The sequence below is a fragment of the Nothobranchius furzeri genome, chromosome 9 (assembly GCF_043380555.1).
Source record: "Nothobranchius furzeri strain GRZ-AD chromosome 9, NfurGRZ-RIMD1, whole genome shotgun sequence".
Lineage (NCBI taxonomy): Eukaryota > Metazoa > Chordata > Actinopteri > Cyprinodontiformes > Nothobranchiidae > Nothobranchius > Nothobranchius furzeri.
In genome coordinates, this window is record NC_091749.1 from 52,935,146 (window position 1) to 52,952,070 (window position 16,925).

Sequence of the window (16,925 nt, forward strand, 5' to 3'; positions counted from 1 at the left end):
TACTGCCCTCGCGACCCGACTCAGGATAAGCGGATCAAAATGGATGGATGGATGGATGGTTTTTGGCAGATGTAATGCCTTTTTGCCATTTTCCCCACACCTGGGGTTCACCTCTCTTAGACTGGGTTATTTGAGACCTTAATGATCTTACACTGCATGCTAATTAATATAAATTGAGCTTGGTTCCTCAATACAAGAATTTTCCTTGTTTTGTTGAAGGTCAATGTGAGTCATTGTATCAGTAGTAGTTCATGCTTGAGAAAAAATACATGAGTTGAATGCTGGGATAATCATTCGTCTTTAAATATTTAGGTATTCATTTTGTACTTAGTGTCTTTTAGTTGTGTTTTTCTTTTTTGTCACATGATGTCAGTCTATCTATCTATCTATCCATCCATCCATCCATCCATCCATCCATCCATCCATCCATCCATCCATCCATCCATCCATCCATCCATCCATCCATCCATCCATCCATCCATCCATCCATCCATCCATCCATCCATCCATCCATCACCTGCTCCTAGAGGGCCGCTGCTGTTTCTCCACTCCTGATTGATTCAAACCAGGTGTGTTGGAGTGAGGAAACAGCCTTTTTACATTATGGTCAGCTTAATCTGGGGTCATTGCATTTACATTGGCATTGTCTGTTTTTCTTCTTGAGGAGTCGTCCACTTTTTTCTGCCCTGTTTCCCTGCAGTTTCAGGCTGAGCTGACCACACCCACCCACATATGGACTGATTGTCCAGCTGAAGTGATGTCACTCTCACGTCTACCTACATAATGGTACACTCCAATTGGTGAGGGTAGAATCAGCCAGCTGCAACTTCCTTCATGTGTGATTAATTAGCAATCTAGATGTAGTTGGGTAAACATCTTCTCTGTATGCAGCTCGGACTGGGCTGGGCCCCAGCGGCAGTGTGAGGACTGGCCTTCTGCTGTGAGTGGGAGAGGGGCCCATGGCAACACCTCTGCTCATTGAGAGGAGAAAGAAGCGGTGTGCTTCATGTCAAAGTCACCAATAGCAGCACTGCTCATGCCTGTTTTTATGAACTAACTTGTGGCGCTTAGGAATGACACCACAACCTTCTCTGTGCCACTTTAACGGAGCTTGCCCATGTCCTCATCTACATCCGTGGCCGTGAGAAGGTTGTGTAAACACAACCTGGCTATGCAGGTCTGCCCCAGGCCAAGCTGACCAAAGTGCAAATGCATCAATAGAAAACATGCATGTAATGGCCCTCAGGGACAAGGTCCAAACAGCCTTGTTTTAATTAAAGGGCAAAAACAAGACAAATTTGAACTGGAAACCAATATAAACCAAACATTACCTGCAAATATAACCTTCTGATTGCTTTTATTCCTATATATTGAGACCAGAAAGCTTTGTTTGTTTTATATATTCCAATAAATTCATTTTTATTTTCCACCACACCAAAAGAGTTCAGGAATACCCTAAGTGTCAGGACAAACTCCAAACAAGCAGTTGTTAAAAAGTAAAGCAAGCAAACTGTACATGTCAGGGGAAATAAATAAAGGCTTACATCTTGTTAGATAACAAGTATTAAATTGGCCTACCTTTTGAAGATGAGCGCAATGACAAAGTCTGGGTTGACTCTAACCCTCCAGTCGCACTCTTTCCCAGGGGGGTAAGGCTGGGGGTAATTAGGAGACAGAATCACACCAGAAGGACCGCTGACATTGCCCCCGCATGTTGCTGAAAAAAATCAAATCAAGAGAGAATGATAATGAAAGATCATTAAACCGTATTGGAATTTTAATTTGGAAAAAAATAATGCCTATTACCATCCACTAATTTTACCCCCAGACATTAGCAGAAAGGAAACTTGTTGGGTGTAGTGGATATTATGGCAGCGGTTGGTTAAAGGAATGAAAATCACCCTCTGAGGGTTGAAGATATTACCTCCAAAGGTGGTTTTCAATGGTGAAAGGGCAAGAGTGAGAGACAGATAGTGAAATTAAGTTACAGAGGATGGAGCTGAGGGCAGTTAAGAGGAGGGAAAAATACGACTCCTGGCAGTGCTGTTATCCTACATTAAGCCGTAGAGAAAGGAAGAGGAACTGTCAGTAGAGACAGAAAGATGCATTCAAGCAGCAATTTGGTAATGTAAAAATTGAGCTTGAAGCATCGAGAGAGGTCTTCAGGGTAGAAGGGTTGTGTAAACAGAAAATCCTCACTGAAATAGAGGGAAACAAAGGTATTAACAGTTTCATGTTCCCAAAGACCTGACCTAGCTCACAAACACAACCATGGGACACAAAATGCAACATCAACACATGTATAGAAATCATCAACCTCACAGAAATCAAATACCTAGACGCGACATGGACTGGTGCAGCCTATTGGAACTTGCGTATTAGCAAGCCGCCATCTTGGATGCCTCCAGCAGTTTAGTGCGTACATTTCTTAAGAGGATGGTGCTTACCCAACTAAAAAACACATTTTTTAAATTATTTTTAACTAAATCAGACATATGTTATGGCATGATAATTAAAATATAATAAAATAAAATAAATAAAAACATAAAATCCCAACAGGCAGGCTAGGAAAATCATTAGTAATCCCACGTGATCTGTTTTCTTTTCTTTTCTTTTCTTTCTTTCTTTCTTTCTTTCTTTCTTTCTTTCTTTCTTTCTTTCTTTCTTTCTTTCTTTTTTTTTTACTGTGTCCATTAGAATTGATGTCTGAATACAGAAGACAAGCCTTGCAGTTTTACTGTCACAGGTAGAGTGTAATAGCTTCTGCTATGATGACACGCCTGATACTAAAACTTTATTAGAAATATTTTCAGTTAAATACCAATGGACAGAGAGACAGAAGTGTAAGAGAAAGGGGGAGAGAGAAGGTAGAGGTGGGGGAGGGGGTTCACAAAAATAAACAATAAACGATGAACAAGAATCTGCTTCTAGACCTGCAGAAAGAGAGAGAAAGAAAAAAAGGGGACACACAAAAATACAACAAGACCAATATATCACTGCGCCAGATCATGTGATCTGTTTTCAATAGTGTGCCGGTTGTGCACAAAAATAAGCATAGATGCCCCACCCTGCGTTGACTCCAGTTGGGTTTGGTGAGAGAAACCCTTCCAATATGGCACTGTTATGCTCTCCAGCATCCAGTGGCAGGTCTACGCATTCATGATCACCATTGAAATAAGGTAACGATGCAAAATGGGAGAAGGTCTAAGTTTCAGCTTCAGTTGTAAAAATAAGTCTGTTCCTTTGCTGCAAGCTGTCGAGTGGACATCACGTATCTTACTGCAGGATAATCAACCCACTAGCTCATATTGTTTACATTCCATTTCCAGCTGTGCATATCATACCTCACTCTGGGCTTGAATCCAGACCTCCATGATAATCACTCCTGATTTACTTCATTCATCCACTCTGATTAAATTGGCATGAACACTGAACTCAGTGCTGTAGTAAATCAGGAAGTAGAAATTTGTGTTTTTAACCTTAAGACAATCACCAGCAGTATAATATAACAAGTTTAGCCAAGAGACTCCGCAAACATACTAAAACTGGTATTTGCTCACACATTCAGATTTTGAAGTTGCCTATCCTGCTAACAGACAATGCTATAGGACCAGTCCAGAGCTTTGAAAAACATGACTTAATTATCGCTATGGAAATCAGTCAACAGGTCAGTCCGCCATACACATCATTTTTCTAAATAAAGGGCTTAAGTACCTATATATTCTCATGTCCAAAATTGATGCAAAAGTTATTTCAAACAAACTTGGTTCCTGATCCGACACCATCTTTGTAGTTTTTCTCCATGGTACTAAGCTTGCCCAATGTCTACAAACATGCTGTGATTGGCTGGACCTGAAATGGGACTATGGACAGAAACTAGCTTCTTGCTAACTCCAGCATATTTACTTATTATGTATATTCATCAATGTGCTTTGTCACACTCAAAAAAAAATCTAATAATAATTTAAAAAAGGACTTGCAACTAAACTCTTAGAATGCATCTCTTGTCACATTGACTACAATGTCTAACTCAAAGAAAAATATCAAGTTTCAGCAGATCTGAGTAACTTCTTATGTTTTCTAAAGAACTTGGGTTTGTCAGAAAAAAAACTGTGGAAGGAAAGGCAAGAAAGCAAAATACAGCGAGCGGAAAACAAACTGCAGCAGAATGGTAAACTTGAGTGGAAAATCCAGGAGCTCAGTGAGCTTCAGTCCACCAAAAAACATGACAGATGGTTGTGATAACTGCTAATTAAGTGAAGCAAACATGTTCAGGATTTTCAAAGTTCTGAAACAGGAACGTAATCAAAACTAAATCTATCGTACTTGATGAGACAAATCTAACTTTAAAATGATTTTCCATATGAACACCTGCCTCACCATTTAAATATATTCTGCTGACAATTTTTTTTTGCGCGGGGGGGGGGGGGTGTTTTAAATATGATGAATTATTTAGAAAAAAAGAAACCGTTAAAAAATTATTGCTTGAGGCTGAGCGTCCTCAATTGGGGGCTGGAAAGGTTTAGCATCAAAATTCATGCCCTATATATCAATAAATATCATCAAGCCTAAACTCCTAAGAAGCTGCAGCACCTGGGCCACTAGTCCATGTAAACATGTTTTATGTGCTCCAAACACAAGTAAAACTACATGTATCCAGACAAATCACAATTCATACAGAAAAGAAATAAAAAAATCTACATTTTTACTGTTTTTGTAGAAAGCAAGCGGGCAGTGCCTTTATCCATATGAACTGTATCACAGCAGCAGGGGCAAGCATACACCTTGTAACTCTCAGCAGAACTTCCTCTGAACTCTATACTGCACCTGTGTACCTGGCTACCTTAATGACACCAAAGTAAACACATATATCTTGTGGCTACAGAAATATATTCATTAAAGTGTGGGTGTGTCATTTGTGCCTCAATAAAACAATTTTTGATTAAAAAAAATGCTTGGGGGCAAATTGTCTTGAACCATTAAAGTGTGATCAATTTATATTAAAATAAAAACATTTTTATATAGTCCCACCCCTAATATTATCTGGCTCCAAATGATCACACATATTTAAGTGAATAAATAAGAAACAATGCACAAGGTTACAAAATCTAGAAAGGTCTGTTTTTTTAAACATGCCTTTCAAGTATGATGTGTAGATTGGTCATCAGCATTCTGCAGAAAGCTGCACACCTACCCAAACATGTTGGAGGTTCAGGCTGCCAGTAGAACCTGTTATCCATCTGCACACATGTGATGGTGTCTTGGCCCTGCAGCTGATAGCCTGGGTCACACTGGAACGTCATGCTGTCACCAGGCTCCTTACTGTCCCCATACCGAGAACCATTTACAGGGATGCCTGGGTCATTGCAGGAAGTCGCAGTTGTCGCTGAGGAATTAAAAAAACAGACACATTATATATGGGTATATTGTTGAGTCAGGCTAAGAATGGTGATGTTATTGCAACTATTTTGTTACATGCAAAAATTGGAGACAGGCATAGATTAAACAAATCAAATTTAATATAACAGATCCGATTCCCTTCAAAAGTTCTCTCAAAGCAGCAACGTCCACTTCACATCAAAGTGAATCAAACAGATTCATATTAGAACAGGTCCAGACTCAAAGGCAAAGTTTTTTACAATAGTTAAGAAATATTTTTGTGTACAAACTCAGTTTAACTACGCTAATGTCAGTATTCTGACACAAACTGACAATTTATCTGTTGTTTAAACTATTTTGCTCTTTCACTAAAATAAAAAAATAAACATTTTCCTAGAAATTATTTCACCTCAATTGTTTGTATTAGTGTGGCTGAATCAGCAATCACACTTTTCTTTCCCATGTCCCTTTATTCTCCACATTTTGTCAAACTTTAAAAACAGACATTCTTTGTCTGATTAGAAATACTCAGAAATCAAAGCATGCAGCTCATTCAGGACATTTAGCTATGATTTTAGCATTAATAACTTTTATACTTTCTAAATTCTTGACTTTAATTGAAGATAAATTAAAGCATGTAAAGGAGCTAACGCCACATTTGAAGGGTTTTGTGATTTGTGAAGGTGAAATTCTTCTGCATAGAGTGGTGATTCGATACAGTGATGTTTTTACCTTCTCAGTGGCCTAGTGGTAAAGTGTCCACCCTGAGACTGGGAGATCAGGGTTCAAATCCCTTTTAGGTCATATCAAAGACTTTAACAATGTCACCCACTGCCTCCCTGCTTGACACTCAGCTTTAAGAGGTTGGATTGAGGGCTAAACCACCAAATAGTTCCCGAGCGCAGCCCCAGCTGCAGCTCACCGTTCCCCACATGGATAGGGCAAATGCAGCAGAGGCGTGTCCAGGGAGTGGCCTGGGGTAGCACATGCCACCCTTGGAATCTGATTGGCCACCCCAGGTGCCACCACACTAATTTCCCTTTAAATAGGCTTTTCATTGTCTACAAAAGGCTTGAGGGTAAAACAAAAAAAAGCATAACTATTGGTGCCACCCATGCACAAAGTTGTGCCTCACCTGGGCCACCCCATTTTAATAGATCTAGACACGTCACTGAAATGCGGAGATAAATTTCACCGGTCTGTGATGATGACTATGGGACTTTAGCTTTCCTAAATTTGAAGGTAACATTTTATCACGTTTGGAGAAAGTTTTGAATTCTTAACTTAAAGGAGTGACTCGCTGGAAAATCATTTTAAACCAATGTTTGTGATTATAATCAGAGATTTTCATGCAGGCTGAGAATGAAAATAGTTTCCTACACCTATCTCCTACATTAGCTTCTGCTAAAAAATTCTGATTCTCTAGGATTAGAAAAGCCTGACAGATCTACGTCACACTGTCACTTAGCATCCAAGGACTCACTCATCATGACTCACGACAGGGAAGGCTGTTTTTGGTTTAACGTCCAGGAATCAGCAGACAACTTTTCGACGAGTAGAAGCTAACCATTAGCATTAGCAACTTCACCATGTGGCAAAAGCCTTTCCAGGCTTGTCTCATTTGTGGAGAAAAAACATCAACGTCGTAGAGCAAACAGACTCAGTAGTAAAGTCTCGTTGCTGTTATTAAATTCAAAGTGAGATGTCAAAATCTCACCAAATATCATGAAACAAGAGTCAAAATCCTGCCATCTGAAGCTCCTCCAGCTGACTTGTACTTCTAACCCTAACCCTAACCCCCAAACAGGCACATCTAATAATCCTTTAGTTATATCATTATTCCTTTTGTCAGATTCTAGTTTTTTTCTGACCATTGTGTTTTTTTCTTTCATTGACTAAAGGGTAGCAACATTTTTGTCCATGTCTGTATATAAATAGGTTTCAAGTTATTTGTGTACCTGAGGAAAAAAATAAGACATATGGTCAGATAAACTGGGCTGTGCCAAGTCATTGATCCTGGCAATGAAACATGTTTTACATCATTTGACAGACCCCAGAAGATGAATGCCTTCATCACTCTCAGAGGAAAGGCTCATCAGATTGTCTCTGTTCTCTGTAATATTCCACCAGTTTCCATCCAAGTCAACCATATCACCCTATCTGATGAAACCCACCATCAGCAGCAAAAACAGAGACTGTCAAGTGGCACTTACTCTTGTCATAAAGTGCTTTGTGAAACTGGCCTGGACTCATAAGGTCTCCAGCCTCCCCCTCATGTTAGATAAATACCAGTATGCTTACAGAGCCAACAGGTCCAAAGGAAGTCATAGCCACAAATCTCAACAATGGCCTGACTGACCTGCAGCAGAGGGGCAGTCATACTACACTGCTCTATGTGGACTTAAGTTATGTTTTCAATACCATCCTCCCACACAGATTAGTACACAAACCAACAAACCTGGGACTATTGCTGTCCTTCTGTCTCTGGATAAAAGGGCTTCCAAGCTGTCTGATCTTTTAAACCCTTGCGGATGTTGACTTTATGACTGCACAAATAAAACTGCATTCACTTTTCTTGTACATGCCGCTGTGACAGCAAAGATGTGTTTTTCTGGTCAGCAAACACCGAAGTTTGAAAGTCTCTTTGAAAGTCTTTGTGGAAGCCCTACAGTACCAGAGCCTGAGTGTGGACCAGTAGAGTGTCTCTGGGGACACTGGATAGCATCTAAGCTTGAATGTGTCTGCCAGAAGAACAGTACACAATCCCAACGATACAATGTGCAAAGTTTGTAGTATATTTTATGTAGGTGTTTTTTCTTTGTGCTGCCGTATGTACACATACAAAATTTGCAGTCTGAACAGATGTGTCAATATTTTGTTTTGTTCTTATATTTGTCCCTCAATGCCTTGCCACTCACTCTGAACTGGATCTGAGCAGTGTTATGGTTTGATGATGTTAAATCGTTTTTTATTTTATTTATTTATTTATTTGTATTTTATTTCCTTGACATTCACCTTCTAAAATAAAACCAAAGATTTAATAAACTCAGGGGGAAAAAATCAACATTTTATGCAGCAATTTGTGAGTTTAACACAGCAGCAAAGAGATCTTACCAGTTTAAGTTATTCCTTTAAAAGTGGATTTCAGTGATTTGTGAGGTAGAAACTTTATCGACTTCAGATTTGACAGCCCTTCTGTAGCCCTCTGCTGACCAGAAACTGCACACAACTTTTTTGTGGAACAGGCAGGTGCACTGGGGGAGCTCTGTACCTGCTTTACAACTGTTGGCTGTGTACTGTGCCAATAGCTAATTCAAAGGCTACCAATTACGTTTTTCAGTTTGTCGATGTCCAAAGATAAAGCTCAAGAAGAAAAAGAAGTGGAAGAAGAATTTAGTTTTTTTGTTGGCATAATGATTGAGCTTGGAAGAAAAACGGAAGACAGTGTATTTGGAGGCGAGGCAAAGAGTTAACATCAGAATGAAATCAAAGCGGCCTACACTCATTTGAAGGAGCTAAAGGAGGCTATGAAATCATGAACTGATGATGACCTAGCTTTGTTGTTATTGGACTTGTAAATAATAATATTTTTTAGTCAAACAGGTAGATTGTTTTACTTTGTGGCTTATTTTAGTATTAGTTGGCTCATGTTAGTGTTAGCTCCTAGTTAGAACTAGCTACAGCAGGGTTGTTTACAACTGTTGTAATTCCACGTTCAACCAGCAGAACAGCAAACCTGGAAACTGTTCAGTGTTACACTAATTTTACCAAATTTTAACAACTATAGAGAAACATTCTTTTTGAGAAAATGTGAGTGTAGATTAACAAAACATATTTGTTACCATAAAATTAAGCAGATCTTTTCAAAAATAAATCAATAAATAAAATTCAATAAAAGATTTTCCATATGCAAGACTGCCTTTTCAGTCTTAAAACTATCACATGGCCAAAAATAACCTTAAAAATGAAGTAGAATACTTTTCTCACAGCAAAGAAGCCCATTTCCTCACTGCAGGTAATATAAATGATGGAGAACAGCACATGAAAAATATTGTATTAAGGTCACTCATATTGTTCATTAAATCCTGAAACTTTTGCCTATTTGAAAGAGAGCAGCACTTCAGTGAGTCAACATGGATGAATCATTACCATAGTAATGGAATGGCAGTGGTTTGATTACCATGTTAGTGAGTGTAAATATTTATTGCTTTAAGTATGGGGTGGAGATGCAGAGGGAGATAAAACCTGCCACATGTAAATATTCATGTTGTGTTTTTAAAGAATGGCTTTTATGTACGGTGGACTTTTCGTGTGTTCATATTAAATCATTCAGATTTGGATAAAATAAAAACAGAGTGAAGTTGTACTGCAGCAATTCCAGGCAATAAATCCTAAAATTTGAATTAATTGGTTTGATTTATCATATGAACACACCTAAGGCCATATAAAGATGTGTAACAACTTTTTTTTACTTGTTAAGAGTATCAAGAATGCCAGTGAAGAAAAACAAAACTTGAATGTATAATTCTGATTTGCCGAATCTTTGATTTCGCTCATATACTAACTACAATAATTTATTAAAAAAGTAAATAAGTGATTTATTTGTATACAAGCTTCAATTTAGGCATTTAGAACTACATGCTACAAAAAAAGCAGAAGACAATAAACTACCATTGGAGAGATTATGTCATAATCAGAATAGAGCCATAATTCTTTTGTGGGTTGCCTCAGTAGTTACTTGTGAGCCTGGGCCCCATGGTGATACATTAAACGTCTCATTTGATAGTTTTTCAGAAATCTGGTTTTATAATGACTCATTGTTACATAAATGATGTTATTGCCAATGTAAATCAAGTTTGTTTCATTGTGAAAACTGAATGAATTTGCTAATTAACTAATTTAATTGCTTATTCGGTAATTGGATTTTCTTTAGAAATGAAGAAGGGATTTAAAGTAGAGTAGACCACCCTGAACAGCGATTTGATCAATTTAAGATTGCTTTTCTATTTACTTTCAATTTAGATAAATAATATATGAAAATGTGGAACATATACAGCTACTTACTGGAAAACTGAATGGAAAATCCTTGCTTGCTTATAAAATAGTCAGAATCAAACTGCAGAGTCAGTATGTTGAAAGTTGAGTGGATGTCTTCCGGCAAGGCTGGGCCAGACCACTCCTTCAATAGAATCCCACCATCAGATGGTCCAGATGGACCGTCCCAAACTCTCAGAATGTCATGGCCAACCTCGGTGTCAAAGACGATGAAGTGGAGGCTAAGAAACCACAAAATTATGAGAAACGAGAAAGCTGTTCTGCTATTTTGTTCTCAGGAAGAAAGATTCACAAAAATGTAATATGTAAAAAAATTTGAATATGGTGCAAAAGTACATAACAAGAAATTAATAAAAATGCTAAAAAAAAAGAACCCAGGTTCTAATCAATACAGTTTTCAATTGGTAAAAGCTTTAGTAATAAAGGTAAGTTTTCATTTTAGCGTTAAAAACTTCCACCGAGCATGCTTGTCTGACGTCCTGTGGCAGAGCATCCCAGAGTGACGGAGCACCAAAAGCAAAGTCACGTCCACCCAGAGTCATCCGCTTTATTTTCAGAATAAAACTCCTGTGCTATGTGACTGCAGTGCCCTGGACTGAACATATGGCTCCAAGAGATCAGCGATTTACGGTGTCATTACATTTATTTCAGTAATGCAACTTCAAAATAAACTTATTTATGAAACATTTCATTTCGTTTTTTTTTTATTTAGACAGAATCATTACATGCAAAGCAATCTAGTTCAAGCCTTTATTTGTTATAATTGTGATATTATGGCTTACAGCTGATGAAAACCCCAAATTAAAAATCTCAGACAACTAGAATATTGTGAAAAGTTTCAGTATTCTCACTCTAATCTGCTGATTAAAGCTAACATAGAACATTATTTTTCCACTCCCTTTAACGTCCTTCTAAAATAGTATAGATATAAATATATTGTGGAGAAAAATAATAATAAAGTGATTTTCTCACCAATAACACCAACACGACTCGGTCTGAAACCGACTTCAGACCATCCTGTTGTTGGTCTCACTGAACCACCACTTTTCCGCATTTACCTGGGTCCTTCATGCATTACGCACTTGCGCAACAGAACACCACTGGTGTGAGGTTTTCCGCTCAATAATATCAGAGAAGGAGAAACAGCTGGCTGCTACCATTTGAACTTAAGGACAAACTACGAGAATCACAAAAAGACAAACAGTTGTGGAGAAAAAAGATGTTTGAACCTAGAAAACTGTGATTGGTATTTACTCTTTTACTCTGGCAATGCAGGTCATGCAGACATGGGATGATACCCGACCAGAAGGGTGAGTGTTTGTGACCGTGTTTGTGTTTAAAAGCTAGCTTGTTTGCAAACTTGCTTTTGCAGCTTTAATCCAAAACACCCGCAAAGGGTTCCTGAGCCTTTTGATGGTCTCAGCCTAAACTGAACTAGTGAAATGAGTAGACTCTTGCACCACATTCAAATTTTTCGAGTTTCGCTTGCAAACCAAAATGACTGATAATTACCTGATGGTCTTGCCTGTATCAGCCTCTATAGTCCAGGTACAGTGGAGGTTGTTGTCATATGGAGCGGGATATCCAGGTGACAGAATCCGCCCGGACACCGCTCCAGTTATGTGACCTCCACATTCAGCTTCAAGGAGAACAAAGACAGGAACAAGTAAAACAACATAGCAGATACATAAAAAAGCTGATGATGGTGATGAAAAAGCAATTATTTTTGCTAAATGTTATCAACAGGACAAATCCCAGGGAATAAAAGAGAAAATGCAGCATACCAAAAATTATATTTAAATTCTTTCTATTTTTTATAATTGTGTGCCAAAACTTGTAGACTTGTTCAAACACTCTGGACCCGAGATGTCCTTTGTTAAATAATCAGTTTTCCTGGTTTTCATTCAAGACTTACTATTGCTTCATCAACATTTCATTCCCCCCCCCAAAAAAAATAAAGATCTAAACCACTTTGCTGAAAACCACATTAAGGTAGGAAATCTGGATTAAACGACAATCAGCTAAAAATCGCTTGAAGATCAACCTTGCTTTACTCTCAAGGTCAAGAAGAAAACTTCTTAAAGCTGTAAAGCCATAACAGCCTTCCTGTAGTGTTTACATTCTTAGAAAAAAACGCTGCCTGGAGCACAAGAGAGAATTGAGTTTTATCGTATTGTTATTTTTAGTGGGAATGCTAATGGGAGCTATGGAGACGCGGTGAGAAAAGCTTGGAGCAGATTTGAAACCTTGGTGCTCATAGTGGCCCACTGAGCTGGAAGATCACTGCTGATTAAAAAACTGTTTGGCGAGCGGGCTTCATATATGTGTACGCTGAGTATTTGTGTGAGTTTAACAAGCACTGCAATTACTGCCCTATAATCTACAAAACCATGACAACCTACAGCCACTGCATTACCCAGGATGCACACATGTTTATACGTGCAGGCAAGGCAGCAGATAACAATACTATCACACACCCTTATGAAGTCATTGAAGCTCTCTCACACACACACACACACACACACACACACACACACACACACACACACACACACACACACACACACACACACACACACACACACACACACACACTCACACACACACACACACGCGCGCACGCGCGCGCGCACACACACACACACATCATTCCTTTCACACTGACAGACATGCACGCATGCACACACACTTGTTACAATAGCTGATAGAAAACACAGAAGGAAAGCCAAATATTCTGGTGTGTTTCATCATAAAAGCAAGAGAGGCTGGGAACAAGTACAGACACTGGAAGAGGAACACAATAATAAGCCTGGCTCAATAACAACTACAATCAGGAGGGTGGAAATGGCGATGCAGTCATATATAGAGAACGTGATCGACAGGCTGACTAATTGAATCATAAAACAGGGAAAAAAAGTGAAGAGTTCAACAAAGGTAGACCACCGCTCAGTTTGATTCAATGCAGGAGATCCAGAGAGAGAGACGACATGGAAACAGCCCGGAGCAAGGCCATCTCCGAGCTCCATGTTAATACACATAAATGTGGGAGAAAGGAGGAAAGATGGGCAAAAAGGAGAAAGGTGGAAAAACAAGCATAGAGGTAGCTGTAGTAGCAGTTTGCCCAGAGCTCTACAAGCAAGAAGTCTCTGGAAAAAGCCAGTTTTCCTCTTTTTAAAACCCCAAACCCATTAATTATTAGTCACTCCACATATTAGTATGAATGCGTTTTTATAGAAGTTAATACCAGCTGTGTCCGTGTGCTTACGTTTATCTCACAAAGCTCAGGTGTACTGGCACAAAGTTTGGTTCCTAAAGTAAATTTGCCTGCATCTACTGATAAAATAAACACAGTTTCCAGACGAGTAAGATTTATGGGTTTCAGCAAACACAAATTTGCTTCAGGGATTTCAAAGCTAGCCAGGAACAATACAGCAATACAAATGAACAAATGCTGCTTCTGCTTTGCAGGGAGTGGTTCAATGATAATACGCCTTCTGACTAGCTTGCTGCTCATGCTGCCCCTAAAACACACAAAACACCTTTCACAGGTCTATAATCACAGTAAAGGGAAATCCCAACAGTAGGGTCCATGAAATGTGTATTATACTTTCACTGTCTCCGTTAGAGTGAATAAAGGGATTAAAAAGCTAAAACTAGTCTAAACAGACCTGCAAATTAAAATATTCAAATAAAATATAAAAGTCTAGAAAAGACTGACATTGACAGCAAAGCGATCACCAGCATGCCATCAGTGCATTAACAAATTTCACTTTTCTTTAGACTCAAAAGACATTAAACTGCCTTTTTTAGGCCATGAAAAGTCAAATGGAAAATATATTTATATATTTTAAAAACAAAATGCGCAAGTCATTAAACCTATTTCACTTTCAGACTCTTGAAATATTCTAAATTGTAACTCACAATTTAGAAAAGTAAGTGACAGAATATGTCACAGTGAGTCAATATATCAGATTTAAGGCAGAGGTGCAATCCACTACAGAATAAAAAGGCACACATACCCAGGTAGAGGGAAGTAGCTTAAATATCCCTTTGGAAAGTAAAACAAGAAGTGAGCTTTGATACGCGCTGCAGATGCCTTGTTACTTTTAAGACTTGAATTAGGATTTTTTTAGTTGATAGGGCCTGTGGTTAAATTCTGAATGATGTTAGCCCAGGTTTTGGGTGTGTGGGGGAGTAGAGGAAGGTGGAGTGTGCAGTGTATCTCTGTACGCTGCTTTAGACTTAGACTGCTGGAGGACATACTGACCACTTTCCATACTCTGCTACTTTCTTCTACCACTACTCTCCAATTGCATAATTTCAGCTTTTAACTGAAGAAGCTAGACTGGAATTCCCCTGAGCTGTTGTGTCTCGTGGAGGGGGCCATCACTAGCACACTGCTGCCAACCACTCAACATCCCCTCCCCTCCTCATATGACAAATAACATTTAACTTTATTTTTTAACTTATTCACTGCCATTGACAACTAAAGTCGTCAATTTCATTTTTTAATGGGGCAGGCTTGAGAAGGAGCTTGCGCTCTTTGAGAGTAAACAGCATGGCTCTAAAGTTGATTTTCATCCGTGTGTGTCACACGTCACGTGATTAGGACACAGTCCATGAATTAGGAGATCGTTTTGGGATACTGCTACACCTAAAGCGAGGCACAAACCGGAAAAGCTTCCGCAGCTCGCACTCCAACAACAGATTGTAAAAACAGAAAAGGCTAGAAACAGGCTGATTCTTCCTGATGTAAGAAATTAGTCTACTCTGTATTTTTTTTAGTTTGGGTGTTTACATGATCATAGGGCACAATATTTTAAGAATCTTCAAACAACAGTAAAAATACTCAAAAATGCTGGCAGCCAGCAATTTTCTGTTCAGAAAACAGCAGGCAGTGAATGCGTTAACATAGAATGTGCTACTACTAGTTCATCAGGGTTTTTTTTTTTGCGTACATATCTGTTCTGTTTTCTCAGACCCTCAGTGAGCCGTGGCAGATGGCTGCTCAAAATGAGCCAGGATCTACTGGAGATTTCTTTCTTAAAAAAGCATTTCCTCCCCACTGTCACTACATACTTGCTTAGTATGGCGATTGTTGTAAAGACACTGACACAACAAGTCGGTGACTCGATGCCATCTGCTGGGTTTCCTTAGATGGGAAACATTTAACTAACTGGCATAATGACTTGTACTCAATGCCCTGATAACTAGGGTCAACTGGGATGTTTACTTTGTGAAGTGCCTTGTGTGAGATGACTCAAAGGGATTTGGTGCTTTACGTATAAACTAAACTGAAAAAAATCTCCACATTTACATGTTCACATACAATCATGCTGTCCCACACCTAACTACACAATAGTCATGCATCAGTGTGGGGTTTGAGTGTTTGAGTCTATCTTGCAATGAAAATCCTTAAGAAGAAACAAATTGCCTTTAGTCTCCCCAAGAATGAATTGTGCCTGCAGACAACATGACAGGAAGCTTCTGTCAAAGTCACCAAAGTGAAATAAAGTTCAGAGGCAACTGTGCAAATAATAAACAACGCGGTGTTTGTTGGTGACCTTGTTTACAGATGAAGCAAAGAGAGATTATGTTGATTTAACAAGCTGCAATGGTATCACAGGATAGATTTCCTAAGTTTTTTTTTCTTTTATCAAAACTATTCATCTGTTTTGATTCGATCATTAACTCTCCCTGCTTTTTTTGAGTCATTGTGCTGCAGCCTAGAAACTGAATACAGTTGCTTTGAATGCTGCTTCTGACTTGGCTGTCATTGAAAAGAAAAACTGCCTGAGGATTAATATTTAAACCACTGTAGTCCTGATTTATTTATGCCCATGAGAATATGCACGGTTGCTGGCTTACTAACCAATACAGGAAGGGAGCGGTTTGTTCCAGACTCGTCTGTCACCACTGAGACAGGTCAGTGTGCTGCTGCCATGGAGGCTGTATCCGGGGTTGCAAGAGTACAGGACAAACGTGCTGGCGTAATGGCCGTCATCCTGGATCTTGTATCCATAACTGGGGACTCCAGGCTCCTCGCAGCGTACTAGGTCGAAACCTAAAAAAAGACAAGCAACGACACATGAAGAAAGTCAAACACACACGATTATCTCTTCTTGACTATAAATGAACAAACAGATTCAGTTCTAGACAAAAGATCAGAAGGTTACTCTAACTTTCCCCTGAGTGCCTCAGCTACTTTGTAAAACTCTGAATGCAAACATGCTGATAATAATTCTAAAAGTAGCCACACATCAGCTCAAATCTCCACAGAAAAAAGATAATCGTAGCACTAGTCATCATACTGACTGCATTATTTGAAAAGGTATGAAAAAAGAGAAAAGGGATTACATGTATGACCTCTTTACAATACTGTTCCCGTGGAAAATGACCCCTCATCAGAACCCTCGTTTGTGATCATCTAATGCAAATATCACACAACTCTATTTTTAGACAGGCCTGTGTAGTTTTAATTTTTATTTATT

At 38.9% G+C, this 16,925-nt stretch overlaps 1 protein-coding gene across 2 annotated transcripts in view; it reads right to left on the reverse strand.

Moving 5' to 3' along the window:
- Positions 1-16,925, reverse strand: part of LOC107381856 (CUB and sushi domain-containing protein 1) — a 668,617-nt gene that overhangs the window by 144,949 nt on the left and 506,743 nt on the right. For both annotated transcript variants that reach the window (XM_015953775.3, XM_015953774.3), the window contains exons 26-30: positions 16,307-16,498; positions 11,947-12,073; positions 10,444-10,655; positions 5,195-5,386; positions 1,579-1,717 (exon numbers count right to left, since the gene is read on the reverse strand). In XM_015953775.3, the coding sequence (XP_015809261.3) occupies positions 1,579-1,717; positions 5,195-5,386; positions 10,444-10,655; positions 11,947-12,073; positions 16,307-16,498 (862 nt within the window). The remainder of the gene's footprint in view (positions 1-1,578; positions 1,718-5,194; positions 5,387-10,443; positions 10,656-11,946; positions 12,074-16,306; positions 16,499-16,925) is intronic.